The sequence below is a fragment of the Hippocampus guttulatus genome, chromosome 20 (genome assembly GCF_054856545.1).
Source record: "Hippocampus guttulatus isolate MCC_2025c chromosome 20, RoL_Hgut_1.0, whole genome shotgun sequence".
NCBI lineage: Eukaryota > Metazoa > Chordata > Actinopteri > Syngnathiformes > Syngnathidae > Hippocampus > Hippocampus guttulatus.
This window is the reverse complement of record NC_141280.1, coordinates 6,209,835-6,228,825: the sequence shown is the minus strand read 5'-3', so window position 1 is coordinate 6,228,825 and position 18,991 is coordinate 6,209,835. Positions and strand designations below refer to the sequence as shown.

The 18,991-nt window shown below is 46.4% G+C and overlaps 1 protein-coding gene across 2 annotated transcripts in view; it reads right to left on the bottom strand.

Annotated features, from left to right (window-relative positions):
• Positions 1-14,276, bottom strand: part of LOC147187751 (pleckstrin homology domain-containing family G member 1-like) — a 28,516-nt gene extending 14,240 nt beyond the window's left edge. The window contains exons 1-2 of one of the 2 annotated variants that reach the window (XM_086100876.1): positions 14,136-14,276; positions 2,826-3,400 (exon numbers count right to left, since the gene is read on the bottom strand). In XM_086100876.1, the coding sequence (XP_085957002.1) occupies positions 2,826-3,251 (426 nt within the window). In that variant the 5' untranslated portion in view covers positions 3,252-3,400; positions 14,136-14,276. Of the gene's footprint in view, positions 1-2,825; positions 3,401-9,911; positions 10,296-14,135 lie in introns of those variants that run through there. The other variant, XM_086100875.1, reaches the window with a different exon arrangement.
• Between the last annotated feature and the right edge of the window lie 4,715 nt (positions 14,277-18,991).

Here is an 18,991-nt window from a genome sequence, read left to right as displayed (position 1 = left end):
CGGTTAAAAATGTGATCATCCGAAACTAATTTGTCTTTTCCAATCCGCCAAGTAAAACCAAAACATTTCAAATGACAATGTGGTTACTCTAGTCATACTTTGGTTTGAGGTTTTCATTCTTCAAATCCAGAGTATGAGTCAATGCAGGGCTCATGTCGGGAGGAGACATGGGAAGATTTTGTTCATTATCAGAGGTTATGTGTAAGGTGATGCTCTATTAGTCACGGGGTTGTGCACGTGACCCGGCTTGACCTCCTCACTCAACGCGTTCACCTCCGGCCTGAGTGAGCTCAACAATGGGCAGCTCCGACGCCCGCACCTCTCTGAAGGTACACTCCCTGCTAAAGCGTCAGATGCAACATGTACTAACTTGATGCTCGCTGGAGTTAACCATTAACCTTCAAATGCACACTCGTTTCCAATCCAAACACTTTACTCTGTCTGCACTGTAGTTGGAAGTCATTACTCTTGACAATTCCCAATGTAAACATCCACATCTTCAAACTTGGAAAAAATGTCACGTGTGACTTCCAAACGTCTAAAAGGCCTCACAATGTTGATCAGGCGTCAGTACAAAAAAATGTTTATGATAGTTTGGGTTTGTCATCATTGTTGAGTTTTTAATTAACTTTTTCCTTTCCTGATTCAGTTCATTTTAATTCATTTTGGGAATAGATTTGTTCATTTTTATTAGTTTGAGGGGATTTTTTGTAATATAGTGAATTTGTAAATGATTTTTTTCAAAGGTAACAAATATTGCTTATTAAAAAAATAAAATAAAATATTTTAAAAATATATTAACTTCTGAACAATATAGAATTAAACATCAACAAATAAAACATAACAGTGCATTACTGGCGCTTCAAAAGTGACAATGCAAATTAAAACACAAAAGTGTGAATGACAAACATCTCCTGTCATTTTTGTGTTGAAAGCGGTCACCGCTGGGGAGACGGGACAACCTTTGCAGTTCCCGACTTTGGAGGTAGTATCAGAATCGGTTCAAGGTTGAACAATGTCAGGTCTACTCGCACGGCTCAAAAGCCGATTTTTTTTTTGTGTGGAAGCAGTGTGATAGGAGTTTAAAAACGACAAGCGCGTATGACAGCTTGCTCACAGGAAAGGGTATGACAGCTCTGACCACCGCACCCCCTGCTGTGAGAAACCGAGCCCATGGGAGTCTGGGTAAATATTTGTCTTAAGCCCGTCACACCCTTTTCGCTCGCAGGAAGCCGCATGGACTCGGGGATTATGGAAGAGGGGGGGTTGCAATAATGCAGGCTTTGGCCACCAATAAGGGGATGTTAGTGTTGCTACTGATACGATCTGGCCTCACTGGAACCGTCATGTAAGAGGCCAGGACAGGCCGAACGCGCATATATTGTGACAGTAAGTGCCGCTGAAGAATCGACTGCCACCTAAAGTGGTAGTCCAAGGGGTGGGTGGTCCATTAACGTGGACTGGCAGTGGTCTGCGGGAGGTAGAGGGTGATTAACTGCGGCTCTTAAGCCTTCTTCTGTGTTTTCTTAACCTGCTGTAGACACTCTTATATCAGAGCTAAATCCTTCTTTCCTAGCCTCCTGTCGAGATGCCCCTTTTCCTCACCTCTGCATCCGAAGAGGATGGGGAGGGGTAGGAAGGGGGAACATCCATCAAAAGTGTCACGCCTAAACTTCAGTGCCTTTACTCATCCAGTCTCCTGGGATTTGGTGGTCCCTGTTTTGATTTTAAACAACCTGTTGAACCGTCTTGGTTTTGGGGAGGACCGACTGGTTTTGAAATCAGATTGGATAGTCTTGTCAGACATGGGAGAGTGATTAACAGATTCGCGACCGGGTGGGGTTTGGGGATTACGGTGATGGTTCTTCTTCCCCTTGATAGGTTTGACACGTGATGACAACGAAATGTTGCGCGTCAGCAGTCAATTTGTGGCTCTTAGTTTGCGCAACGTCGCTCATTATAATCGTTCGCTTTGAATTTCTGGCGCAATACGAGTTGGAATTGGAAAACAATGCTTCTGAATTGGCCCTTTGAATGCCAAGCTTTGTCAAAACAGACTCAATATATTGTCAGAAAATCAGGCCAGAGTGACGTTGTCCATGGGGGATTTAGGGGGTGGAGGGGGTTTAAGGTTCACTGTCACTATCACTTCAATCAGAACTGGTTAACCGACATGAAAAACATGCGTCACATCTGTTCAACACATTTGAGAGCAAGAAAGGGGCAATAACAATGAGGAGGGGATCGAGAAAGGTGAGCCAAGTACCACAGACGATCCAAACCAAAGTCTCCAAATCCCTGAAAGGAGGCAAACAAGATCCATTCCGCTCGAAGCGAGACTTAAAAATAAATAAATAAAAAATTGCCCATTTGTCTAAACGTGTGCGTGTACAGTGCGTGTGTGTTTGTGTGTTTTCGTCTCAGTGTACGTGCGCACACGTTTTCAATGTGCGCCTGTTCTTCCAGGACAAAGGCACCGGTGTCGTGTAACTCAACCGAACCCGAAGGCTGCGAGCACAGGTGACACTATTGTGATGAAAGTTTCCGACTGTTAACAAGCGGCGGTGTGTATGTGTGTGTTTGTGTGCCACGTGTGTGAGGCGACGCACAAAAAAAAAAAAAAAAATACCCAATGCGTGTTTTTCATCACCTGATTCAAAGCCCCCCGCCCACTCTTGGGAAGAGCAAAGTCAACCGCATACTGGACCGAGATATTTACAACCGTCACTTTGAACTCAAGCGACCTCGACCTTCAAATAAGTCACACTTGAGAGGTTCTGCAGTTGAAATCCCAAAAAATGATGTATAGTAAATGTGTCACTTACTTCCACAATGCTTCTCAGGTCTTGGACGTAGGTTCTTTCGGTGTCCAGTATCTCCTGCACCACACGGTCTACATACGTCCTGGGTCCTTGCACCTGACCCATCCGCTGTCTGCCCCCGTCGAGACCCAGCTCCGGTTCCGAGTGATCTGTCGGTGTCTGTTCGGTGCCCTTCTGGCCCGGCTGCCTTCCTGTTTCCATCCCTCCGTCATCTCTGGGGTCCTCCTCGCCGAGGCCCAGCTGCCGGGCGGGAACCAGTTCTAAACGTATTGCCCCGGAGTCCTGGTCCGAGTTCACGGGGTTAGAGTGGGGGGTGTGGACAAGCGTGGACCGGCTGCCCAGTGAGCAGTGACTGTCCCGGGAGGAAGCGGAGGAAGAGGTGGAGCTGTAGCTGACGGGCCTTTCGGCGCTATCCGGAGAGGAGTCCATGCTGTGGGCCGAGCAATAGCGCAAGGAGGCGTAATGGAAGGCCGGGTTGCGGAGGCAACGGGCGGGGATGTCACCGGAGCTCAGGACCGAGCCGGAGTCCGGCACTTCGGGTACAGGTGGCAACGCATCGGGCAGATAGCTGTAGTCGTCTGAGGAGAAAAAAAAAAAAAAAAAAAAGAGAATGAAAACTCAGAAATTGCACAATGTGAAAGTCCGAAAGAAAAGCGCGTTCGTGTCCTTTAGAGGCGCGATCGGCTTACAAACATAATTCCTCGCATACCGGCGGACCGCGACCAAGCTGACCGGTCGCCAAAAGCGCTAACCGTCATGGTTTGCCTGAAAGAATTCTATCAGGACGAGCCAACGGTCACCACCTTGCCAAGAGAGATAAGACACTCATTAAAAGGAATGCAGAGCATTTAGATGGAGAGATGGATTCCGATACAGTCTAAATCCGAGCGCCCACAGCTGATGGTCATGAATGAACGGCCTATTCCTCGAGGACAGGCAAGGTTTGTGCTTGCGGCGATTTCCACATCGGGGCGGTGCCAAACTGGCACCTGGCCTCATGTCGGTGGATGGGATCACTAACTCCCGGAGTGCCAGAGTCAGACCGGCTCAAGTGAGAGCAGTCTTGGAACGAATCGGACCGAGCGGCCCCGCGCTAACAACCCTTAACCCAAGTCCAACGTTGTCGCTGAAGTTTTACGAGGTCCTGCTCTGTAAACGGGTCAGCTTTGAGTGGAAACCAGAATGGATGCTCAAGGATTGATAAATCACGATGTGTCACTTGGCCACAATGTAACAACTCTTTGACCAGGCACTGCCGCCAATGCCCACCAAGTGCTGCAAAACTCACTTGTATTCTTTGGCATTCGACTCAGCATGACTTAGATTTGTTCTTGGTTTTACTGTTTGGTGCTTTCTACCGCCTTTATTACCGATTTGTCTTACTGTTTATTGTGCATGTTAAATTGCTCCATGTACAGCACTTTGTATGCAGCGATGGCTGTTTGAAAGTGCTCTATAAATACTGTTGACTTGACTTGACTTGACCGAACCTTTCAAAAACCGTGCACTGGCTAACGAACAAACGACCCAAATAATCAACCATTAATCACGCCAACATTTCCTCAGCATTGCGGCTCGCCTACGACCCCGCAGGTCCAGTATTCCAGTCACATGCCTTTGCGCCGCCCTCTACCTGCCAAGCGTCTGAGGCCTTCTCACATCAAAGCCACCGAGATCACACAGTCACCTTCAAAAAAAAAAAAAAGAGAAAAGAAACATGAAACGGGACGCAACCTCAAAAGAAATCAAGAGAGCTTGCGCGCACACGCTCTCACCTTTCTGGTACGTACCCGAGAGGGCTCTCTGGCGCACCGGCACCGTTTTCAAGCGTGCTCTGACAGCACGTCCTGCTTGTTGCAGCAACAGGGGGGGGAAAAAACGAAACAAAATGTGATTGGCAACAATGCGAGAGTCAGTCCAAATGTTTGTGCTCCCGGGGTCTGACCGGCTTTTTAAAATTACACATCAGACAATAGTCATGAATCAAATGAGTGACCACACACACACGCACACACACGCACACAGAGCACAAAGGCCTGCATTATCACCAATCGTGATATTAATAGGTAACAGGCCATTTCCTTTACCCTTTATCAAATGTATTCGACGCTGCCGCTTATCACTGGGAGCTATACACTTAAACTATGTCGTGCGTGTGTATCTCACTAAAACAGTTACATTATTGCCAAGGAGATAAGACTGAGTTAAAAGCATAATGACCCTCACATTAGCTATTCTATCCAGATACAGGTGGGCAACTGGTATGCACACACACGCGCACACACGCACACACGAAGCTCCGTCAGGTAAGTGCAGCAAAAGCATTTCCTTTCCCAGTGAAACCCAAACACGAGTCGAGATTGCTCCATCTTGTGTTTGTCCAAGCCCTCCCTCTTCCCACCTTCCAGCTTCATGTTTGGGACCCACCCTGCATGTTTCCTGGGTGAATTTCCTGGTGTACACATGCAGAGAAAGGCACACACGCACGCATACACACAGAGCGCCAACACAAGCAAGCTCAGGTTACCGGTTGCTCCACACTGCGTGCAACTTGATCTATGTAAATGATCTCTAATTAGGCTGCAAAGCATTGCAGGTTGGGACTGTTTCCCCCTCTGTGTGCGTGTGTGCGGGCAGTGTGCAGGGTGTTTTCCCCACTGCGCCAGAAATCAAGAGAAAGGAAGAAAAAAAAACAACAAGAAAACGTGTGAATCATCATAAGCCAGCGCAGAAACCAGGCTTCAACCTCTGCTTTTCATTTAAGCTGACAAAGACAGAGCAAAAGGGATGGGGGGGGGGGGGGGGTGTGATCATGAGGACATGTTTGCCAAGCTTAATATGTTGAACATCAGGCTTGTCTGGAGCCAATCAGAGGGAAGATCAGAGTGCTCCACTAACAAAAGAACAGCGCCAAACGCTGACAAAAAAAAAAAAAAAAAAGCTTTTGAGTTCGGTTTTGTTTTGACGCATTCCAGCAGTGGCCATTTCGATCCAATCGACTATTGTTGCTGCACAATGAAAAGCATGTCGAGTATTAAGAAAACAACTTCTCTGCTGTGATTCTTTCAACACTAGGTCATCAACTATTTCAGTAGGGATGTCAGACAGCATCGCTGCCCAGACTCCTCCATTAACTTCACCGCCAGTCAGTCGGCTTTTGTCACACTTCACTGCGCACCGGCACACTTTTATCGTCGCCACTTGAAGTGCGCTCGTTATTCTCGGAGGGGCCGGCAGCAGCCGCGAGCACAGTCTTTTTTTTTTTTTTACGACGGGGAGGTGGGCATCTTTTATGAAGAAGATATCAAAAAGGGGGTTGCTCATCAGGTAAAGGTGGCTAATATGTTTTTTTTTGGCTAATATGTTAAAAATTTATGGACGCCGTTAGTGTGTCTAGTTTTATCCAATGCTACGATGGCAAATGGTTTCTGCTTTTTCCTGACATTCAATTTGTCTCCCCTATTTCCATCATTTAAAGACTGCCGTGCCCACATTAGCACGGAGCATTCCTATGGGGTCGAGCCATGCCTCTTCCAAGCATATACTTTACTGTGTAAAAATACACACGCTCCGGGCATTTGACTGCGGACCACCAAGGAGCACACGTGGTGTTCATACGGAGCGCGGTGAACTGACTTTAAATATTACACGGTACAAAACAACACAGAAAGAAGCCAAATAAACAAGAGTGAACATGAGAAATGGTGACACACTTTGGAGTCTGGCATGAGTTGCCCCTTCCCCACAATGCAAGAATTTCCAGTGCCTTTCTTCGGTCATCCAATCGAAAAGCGATGTGCACTAAGCTAGCTAGCGATGCCGACAGTGAAAAAATGCATCGCTTCGGATTGTCATCCGGCTTAGCCACTTTAAAGGGCCATATTGTCAGCCATGGGTGTGTGCACTATACTGAGAGAGATGAGTGAGGAGGAGGGATTTTTTTTTTGGGGTGGGGCGTGGACAATTTAGAACGCCTCATTGTCGGCCGTTGCGCGTCATGGAGAGAAGACATTCAAAGTGAGTGTGGAAAGTCGAAGTCTAACGTGACAGCCAGTGTGTGCACAAGAGCTGGCTGGCGCTGAACTGGATGCTTTGGAGAGCCTCATTGTCAGCCACAAGTGCGTGCATATCACAGGATGGATTCCAGCCACCTAATGAGGACAAGCACTATTAAAAAAAAATCCACTGATGTTTAATTCAACCTTGGTGGTCATTGTACTCTCTTTTCTAGGGCAACTGAGCTCATCGTCGAAATATTACACATGAGAAAAGATATCGTAATCTTGCAAAAATGCTCAACATGTGCAGGAAGGGAGATGAGGAGGCCTCAAAGAATGAAAGTAGGATGAGAAGCTGTAAGGGGTGGACAGAAGGTCAAACACCACCCACTGCCTTTGCTTATTTTTTTTCTTCCCATGTTTCCTTTCTCCCACTTGTGACAATCCAGCAATTGGAATCCCTCCCTTTATAGCTCGCGAAGTCTCCAAAGTCCAAATGTGATGTCATCAACAGGACGGCCCCGGTGATAGAGATGCAGACTTGATCGCAACTGACGCTAAGGACCTTAAAGTGTCACTCAGGATTTCACAGTAGCGCGCCGCCGCTGAGGCCTTCCAGAGGAGAGAGGGCAGAGGTGGGAGAGGCCAAGGGTGGGATTGTAGTCAGGAGGCGGGGTTTACCAAATGGGTCAATGCAACGTCTGTCCCAACAAAGACCTGTGCTGACGAGGCAATCCGTTGCACGTTTTCAGCTTTCTCTTTTTTTTTTTTTTTTTGTGGAGGATGGGGGACGATTTCAAAGATCTCATTAAATGCCACCATAGTGGCCAGGTTTGATGTTGAAACATTGACTCGAGCTAACTTATGGCGTCAGACAGTATTATTATTACTAATGTTGTCTTTTATTTAAACATATATTTTTTTGTTAACATGGAATGGATGATTTGGATTGACATTTCCACTTGTTGCAAAATCGCAACCAACTTTTTTTCTCGAATATCAATTAATCACAAAAACTGAGGTTTCACTAGAACATACAGTAGCAGAAAGAAAAAATAAAACTAAAGTGTGAATAGACCGCTGCAGTTTTAACATCCTTATGAAAATTGGTTTCAGTAAAAACACACAGCTTCTATTACTAATTGGCTGCATTTTTCTTTTTTCCCCGAGCAGTGAATGATAAAGGTCAACATGCACAAGCGCAATGACTCAGAAATTCCCTAATCAGCCTGGGCCGTCCTCCAACAAGTTTCACTTCTGTTTTTTGACATGCAGGTTGAAATCTGCAGCATCTCGCCCTGGTGGGAAAACATCCCAGCGCAAAACTACACTGCCTATTTTTAGGGCTCGCCACCCTTTCGGGACACAGCCGTGCGACCCTTGTCCCTTTCTCTGACCTGATTGGATTTCAGCCTGGTGGAAGACCTCACGGCTGCGTCCGAACCTTTGCCATTTTCCACACGCTTAAAAGAATACTGATTGATGAGAACAAATGATTCCAAAAAGGGGCGTGACCTCTATTTTGACCCTTTTTCTTCAACCACTCATGCAATAGCTTGCCTGATGTGATGTGCTGGGGGGGGGGGGGGTGAAGCGGTGAGGGTAGAAGGGGCAGACGTCCCTCCAAAGGATGACTGGGTGGGAGAGAGGCATGGATGGTGGGCTCGCCATTGTCTCCATCATTTCAGAACCAAATAGTTTGCCCTAAACAGTAATTATACCGCCCCCCCCCTTCCTTGCTTTGCCATTTGTATTACCCCCCCCCCACCCCACCCCACCTACCACTCCTCCAACTCCGTTCCCCAATTCGGGTACCCTTTAGGCTCTAATTTGGGTCACAGGCTGTAGAAAGGCATCCCAACCCTCCCACTGAGAGGAAGCCGGCGAGTATTGGCTTTCAGAGCCGTAAACTGTTAAACTCACAAAACGGTTGTTGTGCATTTGATGACTAGTTTGGGAAAACTAAATGAAGATTTTTAATCTTTAGTCTCACGGTCAAATTCATGATGCTTCAAAGCGTGAGACAGTGAGCCACATCAAAGTAACGCCCCCCCCCCCCCCCCCCCCGCCCAACTGACCCCCGTGAACAGCAATTTGTGGCTGTTGTTGCTATACTGTGTAAAAATAGGTTCGAGAACATGCTAGGTTACACTCACTCATGCTAGCATTTTCCCACCATCACTTGAACTAAATGCCACTTATGTCCTTATTTAACATTTAAAGGCATTCTTTTAGACATCCCCCCCCCCCCCACACTATTTACAAACTCGTTGCAGGGGCCTGATTTTTAAGCGCACTATTGTTTTTTTGTTTTATTTTTTTGAAAGACCGCTTCAACATAAATACATTTCGAATCTGTTTCTGGAGTTGAAACCAGATACAAATCTGAATCACACACATTAGACTTGCCTTTGTCCATATTAAGCTTGTTTTGTCCATAACAATCAACACTAGGTAGAGTAAAAGTTGGTATTTAAAATACTATGGCTGCACAAATTTCACTTACAAAAAAAATGTCATTGCTAAAATAGACCACAATGATTCCTACCGTGCAGGCTCCAACTCTTTTCCTGACACTTGACGTGTGCCATAAAAGCTGCGCAACAACACAATGAGACTCTGTTAAATCGAACGAAACGGTCAGATCCTTCAAATGACGTCAGTAAAAAATAATAATAATAATTTGACCAAGACACCATGTAGACCACAAAGATGTTCAAAACCTATGAATCCAAAAGTATCCCACCATGGGGAATCTAAATCCAGAAAGCCACAAATGAGCCATCGGGGGGCGAAGCTACAAGAAAGCAAATGCGCTGCTTTTAACACCCTTCTGTTAGAAAACAAGCGCAGGGGACGGCGTTCAGACAGCAGGCTGGACACTGCGGAGTCACTTCGCGCACAGCTGTCAACTGAGGACCAACTATCACGCGCACACGCCACCAACGAGAAACACGCCAGCAACACACACAATCATGTTTGTGTGTCATGCCGGCACACTACAAGGAGTCATTTTGCCCCCATCATCAAGACCGTTTGAAGAAAACATTTTTCTTCTACCAATGCATGCATGGCGTGTTTTTGAGCTTACCCGTCGGCATGGTGACAAAAAAAAGTTTTCAAAAGGGACAAAGTGAAGGATTCCCCCACTGCATCAAATAGTCCGAGTATTCCAAGAAGTAAATTGCCTCATCTGACCCGCAGTCTTCATTTCAGAGCGAATCCGTTCTCCAACCCCCCCCCGCGGGAGCAAAAAGTGCGCCGTCCACTCCTGGAAATGCGCTCAGCTCACTCATACATACACGGCCAATTGCTACTGTGTCCTTTTGCTTCAGTGTCGTTCCGAGGGGGACCCCTTCTTCGCGGCGCTCGTCATTCTTCAATTCTGTGGCAACACATCCACTGCACGCCTGAGTGTGTCTAAAAGTGTTCCCGAGTGGCTTTCGATGTGATTGCGAGGTTGTGTGTGTGTGTGTGTGTGCGTGTGTGTGTGAATGGCCTCTGCTTCTTCCCTGCTGGCTCATTCCCCTCCCCCTGACTCCTCCCCACCCTGCACTCCCAAGCTGCAAAAATGACAAGGAGTTCTCCATTCAGTTCTCTCATCTTTTCTCTCGACGTCCAAGACTTCATGTGCAATCAGACTGGAAGGCTTTGGCAGAAATTGCGCAATTTTACATGCTGCGTATCGGCGTGTGGGAGCGCTTGATCAATCGTCCAGCTCAAATCAAAAGCTCCTCGCTCCAATGTCGGGAGGGCACCATTGTGTGCAAGATCAGAGGAAACTCAACCGGCACAATGACAGGGAAGAAAAATCGGGGGAGGCCCGGACGCATCATGTACATGAATGTTCGGGGCGAAGGGGGTGGGGCTAAAAAGTGACCCGCATTGACACCGGACTCTTGTTTCTCTTTCTCCCATTTTCCATACCTTTGACCTCACTCGGAAATCAGGAAACCTTTGCTGCCGCTGTCATCTTGGGACAAATGCGAGACGTAGCGTTTTAAGAAATGTCTACTTGAGGCTAACACAAACAATATGCTCCAGAATGGGCTCTCAATAGGTGAAAATCTGTACCTGCATGGGCCTTTAAGGGACCTGGGTCCTGTTGAGTGACATCAGGGGCAAAGTTCATATGGCCGTTAAGCTAGAAGTCTAGCTAGCAGCATAACTAGTGCTGCAATGGGCAGCAAAAGTTGGACAACAGCAGCACTATCGGTGAGGAAAACAAGCTGCATGTGTTCCTTGAAGGGAAAGAAAAGCTTCGGCCCAAAGGGTTGACGAGAAGAGACTGTAGGACTGAGAGTCCCAGAGGCATGGGGCCACCCCCCAGCTGCCTAGCAATACAATAATCAAGCCCCTCGCCTCGACCATTCTCCGGACCCCAAGAAGCGCGACCCCCGTTTAATGACCCGAGGGTCCGCTGACCCGCGAAAGGCCTTCAAGCTTCACTCCCAATGCAAACGTCCCACCCCACCCAACGTAATGAGCACCTCTAACTTTGGTAAACATACACGGCGGCGACAGTCCGAAAACACTTCGCTTCAGCCGATGACAGAGAACTGCCGCGGCGGTCTGCTTTATCTGATGGCCCGTAGGCGCTCCCCCTGAAGGATGTCGACCTGAGAGCCACTTTGGTTCACAGCTTCACAACACGTAAACAGGTAGACAAATTGAGCCGTGCTTTCAAAGCCATCCTGGCATTGAAGTTTTAGCACTGCACCCGTCAGTTAGGGGTTCATCTCATCTAGATTTGAACCCTTTCATGCACTCCGTAACTTGATCACATGATGGGCTGTCTACTGTAGTAAGGGTTAGTAGTAGTACTGTAGATATCCCTGAAAGGGTTCAAGTGCAGTTATTCAGGATCTTGTACGACTTTCGATGGAATTTTGTTGAAGCCTTAGGAAACTTAGGACGTGAATTTGTTTGAGCGGTCCCTTGCAAGATTTACCGCATGGCACGACAGCATAAGCTCAGAGGATCAATCACGCTGACCATCGCAGATACAAATCAACTTGAATTAAATCCTGAGGAGGAAATAAAAATTGCTGAAAAAAACACAGCCTTCATGCACTGAGATTTACAAGCGACAGAAGCGAGTCTTGGGCTCTTTTGGACTTTACTGTAAGTTCTCGCGGAGTCACCATGGCGACGGCAAGTGTTCATCCCCAACGCAAAGTGTCATGGTGTGAGGATACAGCGGGCAAATGCTTGTTGCCAATAAAGTACTTCATTTCTCATCATGCCGGGGCAGCGTTAACACTTAAGAGGTGTACAGGGTATACACACGCGCACACACACACAGACCCACACACACACGGCCTATTCAACATTTTACTGGCGCGCACACACACGTAGTATTTGCTTTTGGACGGCATCGTAAACGCCAGCCTTAAAGGGGAAACGGCCTCTTGCAAACGCTTAAGAGTGGGTAACAAGACATAAAAAAAAAAAAGATCGCACGCGTGCGCGCGAAAATCGACAAGTCAAAATAGGACGCGTGGAAGTGCGAGGAGAACGGCTGGAAAGAATGAGCGAGACTGTGACTAATGACACGAGTTTGCGGGTGGCGGAAGGTTGGGGAGGTCATTCATATACAGTTCGCCCCCCCCCCCCCTCCCTTGGAGGCCCTCGCTGTGCTGGTCACAGGCCAGATGGATCATCTGCAGACACACGTCGTTTTTAGTCCGGAGACGCACACAGACACTCAACTGACAGGGATCTTTGTTGTCACCAACTTTAATTCATCGCTCTCGTTTTTGCCCGCTCAGCTCCCCCTTTCAAACTTAACACCGGACAACCATCGCCAACTACTTCAATCTCACATGCGCCGTCTGAAATATTTCAACTGACATTAGAAAACGTGCTCCATGCAGCCATTTGTGAATGATACGGACTTCATTTAAAGGTTCAGTTACGGAATTCATTAAACGCCTGAGTCCTGTATCGATTTTCCCCTTCCCGGATTACACGGGGGCTTCCAGATTCCCAGATGCTATTCCCCGAGGCAGTCTTGCTGCCTGCTTGCAGCGCCAAGACTAATTCGGGAATTTGGGAGCCTTGCTGTCCTCCTCCAAGACGTTTCAGCTAAAAGAGAACCGAAAGGAATTTCCAGCAAACTGAGGGACCATCCTGGTGAACTACACACACACACAAAAGTGTGTGTGTGCGCGCAAGAGTGCGCTTCAATGCGCGTGAGCTATTGAGAGTATACATTGGCGGATATGTGGAGGAAGCTGTGTTTGGCCTGAGATTAAAAATGCAGGACGAGGGTCCCCGCTTCAGGAAAAGGAGTCCAGCAGAGCAGGGAGCGAGGGACTTTTTGCCATCGAGGGGAAACGTGACTTGTACTAAAATACGCATTCATGCTAAAAACCACGTTAAATAGAAAGTTAACGGAACGTACATAGGCAGGCTTAAAAGAGATTTGGATATTTTTTGTTTTGGAACGTGAAGAAAATGTTCTATTTACGATGAAAAATTACGTCAATGGCAAGACTATCAAAGCGGTTGAATGTTCTAATGTGCCACAACGGTCTCGACCGCTGTCAGCCACAATAAATCCGTCCCCCTTGATGTGTGTTCCATTTGCTCGCTGCCCCAGTTCACCTAAATTGGGACGCGTGTGTGTGCACTCAAATATTTTTGAGAATTGCCCCTTTATTTTCACGTGCTTTAGGTAAATACAGACAAGCACATTTAAATTAGTTTTGAACACAGCCAAATTGTGGGAAGACACGCCGAGTATCTTAGAGAAACAAAAGGTTCCAGTATCGACCGAATTGGACATTTAGGCCAATGAGATTTTTTTTAAAGTGTTATTTTGGCAGCTGTCTAATTAAACAAGCAGACAGAGGTGGCATTTAAATAAAAAAGAAAGTCTGCACTGCATAATTGTCGGTTTAAGTGGCCTTGGTGGAATTAGCCAACTAAAACTATACTTGGGACTTGACGACATGAGCTCATTTTGTTGCTTTGCGCTTGGTCACGCAACATTTTTGCATAGAATTCGACTGACTTTGTCATGTTTTAGTTAGTTTGCGCAACAGGGGGACTTTTCGTTGTAGGGGGAGCAGAAAAGTGGGAATGGCTTTAATGCATCAAGATTTTTCACACTAGGGGGTATTTTCGCACATGGAGGTGTCGTTGTTGAGGAGTTTTCACTAAGGCACATTAAGTTGGAAAAATCGTACAAGACACCAACAATCAAAAATGTCACCAAAAAAAGGATACGAATGTCAATGTCATACTTTCAACACTCACAGTGCTGTTAGCCTCCAATCACACACAAAAACAATGACAAGCTGTCACTCACCGCCGAGTGAACATTCCCAGGGCTAGCCTTGCCTCTGACGTCGGTATCCCAGCATCCCATCCCATCACACATTAATTCCATCTCCGAGGGTTTGAAGCAATATCGTTCGGAAAAAAAAAAAACCTACAAAGGCGATCCAATAATGTGCTACACACCTGTCTGAGGTCAGATCCGATAATGAGAGACACTGGGAGAAAGTGAGAGAGAGCCAGGGAGATGGTTGCGGGGGAGGGTAGATCAGATGGAAGCAACCAAACTGACTGCCCACTGACTGGGAGGGGGGCGGTGGGGGACAGGGCGAGAGGAGCTCCCGTATCGGAGCAGCAAACAACAGGAAGACCAATCACCCCGAGGCTCCGCCCGATTTCCGGCATGTCACATTTGGTTGTTTACAGACGAAGCTATCAAACAGGATGCGACATCATTAAGGCAGGTGAATCATTGCTCATGTGACGGCCTCGTCACCGACACTGATTTCAGCGATGGTATCTCCCGTCTTCTCGGACGTCCTGCGGACACACGACATGCGGTAAAGGAAATGTTGACGTCTTTTGTTTGTTTTACTGCCTTGACGTGATCCTTGTCATTGTCGTTTCTATTCTGGCCACCATTCTAGGGGTCATGAGTTCTCCACACTCAAGTAATAAACCTCAAAACAACCTTTGGTTTGGAGGTCCTGCGTTGAATGACACGACATGATCTCAGAGTCTGATTGACCTCAGTACAACGAGTCGATAGAATGTCGGTCAGTTCAAGTGCACCTCAAGGCTGTTTTTTTTTTTTCCTGCAAAAGGGTACAAGGGAGACTTCACTGCGCCAACCGGGCCTTTCCTCAGCGAGAACAGAGAAGATGGTTGTTCCAGCATGACATGACCCAAAACTCTCGAGTGTCCAGACTCCTCCATTAAAAAAAAAAAAAAAAAAAAAAACTTGGGAGGGACCTGAAGCTTCCAGTTACTAAGCGGCATCTGAGGAACTTGAAGGATTTGAAAGTTTCGGTAAAGAGGGGTGTGCCAAAATCCCTTCTGAGCTGGGTGCAAACCTGGGGATCATTCTCAAGAAACATTCTCAGCGCTTGCCAGCAACGATTTTTTTTTTTTTTTTTTTTTTTTGCAGCGGCACTTTGTTACATTTTGCTTAGTTAAAATACACAACATTGTATACTTTCATATTATTTACAAGATGATATCAACAGTGCTGACATTATTTTGACAGTTAATACGATTGCAATGTTACTTTAACAACCTCATTTTACTTCTATTTCACTAACCTAGTAAAAGCGAGTAGATACTTAAAAAAAAAAAAACACACACCATCACCCCCGGAATTAATTGTTTTCACCCCTGGAGGTTACATTATATTGAGATTGTATGAATACCACAACCTGTTTTTTGTTTTTTTTTGAAAGGCTACATAAGGAGGATTTGAGAACAAATTTGACGGCTGAACTGTTGGAACTTGAATTAATAAAGCCACGGGTGAGTACAGCTTTGTGGTTATTAGTTGGTCTCCTGCCTGTGTGGGGTTTTTCGGAGGATAAAGAGGCAGGAGTGTGTGTTGGCAGCGTCCCTTTGACCTGCGCAGGCTTACTCCCCCCCACCCCCCCTCATATTCATACGGCGCTAATACTCTGCGGTTCCCATGCCAAGCTTGAGCCGCGCTCTCTCTCTTTAGGGAACCTAAGATGTCACGGCGCACAAAAGGAGCCGTGAAGGCCGTTTCAACTCAAGCGGGGGCTATTATTTACAGTAGCAAAGGAAAAAATGGCTGCTTTCTCGCCCACCAAGTCCCCCGTCAGACTTCTGTCTCCTCGTAATGCTCCCTTTCTATTTGACCCTCTTCCAATCCCTTCCTTTCATTCGCCATCTTCTTTTCTCGGCCTTCGTGCTATCCGCCAATCAGTCCTCACTTAGCGCCGAGATTCGGCTCCCCCAGCATAATAAGGTAAGTGGTGGGTTTTGTTGCCAGTGAGCCCAAAATTAGAGGTGAGCCCTCAACTAAGGCTTTGGCAAATCTTCATTGAGCCCTCTAAACCCCCGCCTCCACCCACCCAATAAAAAGAAAAATCTACTCTGACTAGGGAAGAAATGACTTGCGGTGAACTTGGTCCAAGACAAGTTTTACATGACTTGGGTTATGACTTTCAAATTGTCCCGCAAATTGTCCAACGATGCACTTTTCTTCGTGCGTTGCGGACGGAAGGGCTTCCAAATTGCTCCCACAAATTTGGAAGCGCACATACCTTACTGAAATATTAGGATTCAGTGAAATTAACTAATCACCAGAATAAAAACATGTTAAAAAGTACAGTGGAACCTCGAGTGATGAACGAGCCTATTTACGAACTTTTACGAATTGACCTGAACCTTATATTTTCCACTAATATGCCACTTGCTTACTGTACATCAAAAATTGATTAAACTTATCGGCAGCAATATTAAAATGATCAGAAATTATGCAAGATTTAAAACCTTAACAATAATTAATATTCAAAATAAATAAAAAAGTCTTTTTTTTTTTCCATCACTGTGTTTCAGATGCATTCACACGTTGAGCAACACGTCCTAACTCATCCCACATGTGACCCAAAAGATGGCGGGGGGGGGGGCATAAAGCCGCGCCCGCAGACGCGCTAACACAGCAACTTTGACGCCCTACAGACACAAATGGGACGCTAATCTCCCGGGTGACAAACGCAAATGTCAATCTGGCCGTGTTCACGATATTATTGATGGTGATCATAACTGGTTGTTCTTTTTACATACATATGCTGCAGTTCAGAACTTTAGGGCTCATACGCACACACACCAGTTTGTTTGGGGGGGAAATACGGTCCGTTATCGGTCTTTAAGTTAACTGCTCACTTCACAAAGCGGATTGGATTTCAGATGAAGTGTGCTGTGAATATATGCCATAGGCGGCCACACTGACAACACCCACGGACCCCCATCCTGCGAGACACACACACACTGTATGTGGTCACACGTCCCCGTGGAGCTGTAACAGAACCCGCAATCTGGGACGCCCGCCTGAGAGAGATCACATCTTGAAATGTGACCCATCAGTCAAGAAAGGAGAAGCAGCACTTTGTGCGCTTTCCGGCGGCATGCGCAATTGTGAGCGCAGGTCAACAGCTTTACTCGAGAAAGATGTACATTAGTCCACTTGGCCTGGCTCCAGGAATGTGTATGGCAGGATAGGGAAAGTCGTGCCTTCAATCGCACAATTGTTCCCCTGTGTTGTTGTTGTTGTTGTTGTTGGTTTTTGTAATGATTGAATTTGAGACATCAAGCTTCACTGCTCAGACAGGCTGAGCAAAGCAGCAGCAGAAGAGAAAGATGGAAGTACCTAAAAATACTCAACTACTATATTTTATATATTTTTTTAAATATGAATTGCACTGTACCTGTGGTATCTCAAAACACTGCAGCTTTCTACAGTACAATCCATGCATTACAGGAACACACACACACACACACACTGCAGTTGAACTACACTCATGCGGCCATGGGGGGGGGGGCTATTTATAAACCACTTCCTTTTATTTACCCAGCTCATTGTTCAGACCACATCTGTTGAGGGCCAAGGGCACAATGGCCGGTCCGGAGCTGACCACACACTGACAGACGCACGCACATAGCACACACACAAAGAGTACGACAGGAGCCAGACACAAGCCGGCATTCTAAAATATCTACAGCTTTTGTTCAACCTCTGAGTGGCAAACTCCAATAGCTAATACCACCTGTTAGACATTCTTTCTAGGTGACACGCCCCCCCCCCTCACACACACGCACGCATATTGGGGGTGCTGGCACGTTCTGGCATTTTGCTGACTGTTGGTAATGACAGTCCGTTACATACCTATTTCATGTGAGTTTCAATACAAAAAGAAGTCAGTTAAACAGCCACTTGACAAGCCTTTCACCATCATGCCCCAAAATCTAATAACAAGAGGAAGAGCATTGTTAGCAATGGTCGGAAGGAACTGAACTGAAATAGATTTAGTTTTCTGTGCTTTTGCTTTTTTACTTTCATCCCCGAATTTTGAAACCAACCGCGGCAGAAAAAAAAATGGACAGGCATGACACGGAGCCACGTGAACCTGTGATTACTCCCACAGCGGCGCAGCACTCCCTCCTGTTGATCGGCTGGCCAGCAATTATCTGCAAAAATACCATTACTTGGTCTCACCAACCTCAGTGCAGAGATGCACCACGCGCCGCGCAGGTTTTATGCACCGTAAAAAACAAAGCTTGTATTTCTGGGGCTAAAACAGCTATTTAACAACTTTAAAATATAAAATATTAAAATATCTGATCATTTTAATCATTTGCAATTCCACTCGAGTACAAAGTGTGGGTATCTTTGCCACCTGTGTCAGTCACGCCAACTCAAAGTCACACAGAGCAATGCTGTGGAAATAACAGAAACATTCCAAAAACAAAAATAGCCTTTTATTTATACGGCGCCAAAATCCCCATGAAGTGGTTATCTCTATTTCGGTTTGTGCTGTCTCTCTTCTTTCTGTCCATTTACTCCGAGTTATTTCCGATGAGGAAAAGTGGCCCTGAAGGGTAAACAGCTCTGATTGTTATCGTCCCAACATGTCCACAGATGAGACGTTGACTTTGCAGAGTTGGGAAAGCGTAAAAGGAGGTGCAGGAAACCGGCGTGCTATTTATTGTTTTATACAGCAGCCCACTGCTTCAATTGCGTAACTATAGAGCCAAAAATATGGGCTGAAATGCGCATTCTTTGGGGGAAACAAAACAACAACAAATCTGGCAATACAAATTTGAAATTTTGCTTTTAGTGTCGAGACAAATTGGCTCCAAGGTAACAGATCTCAGAGG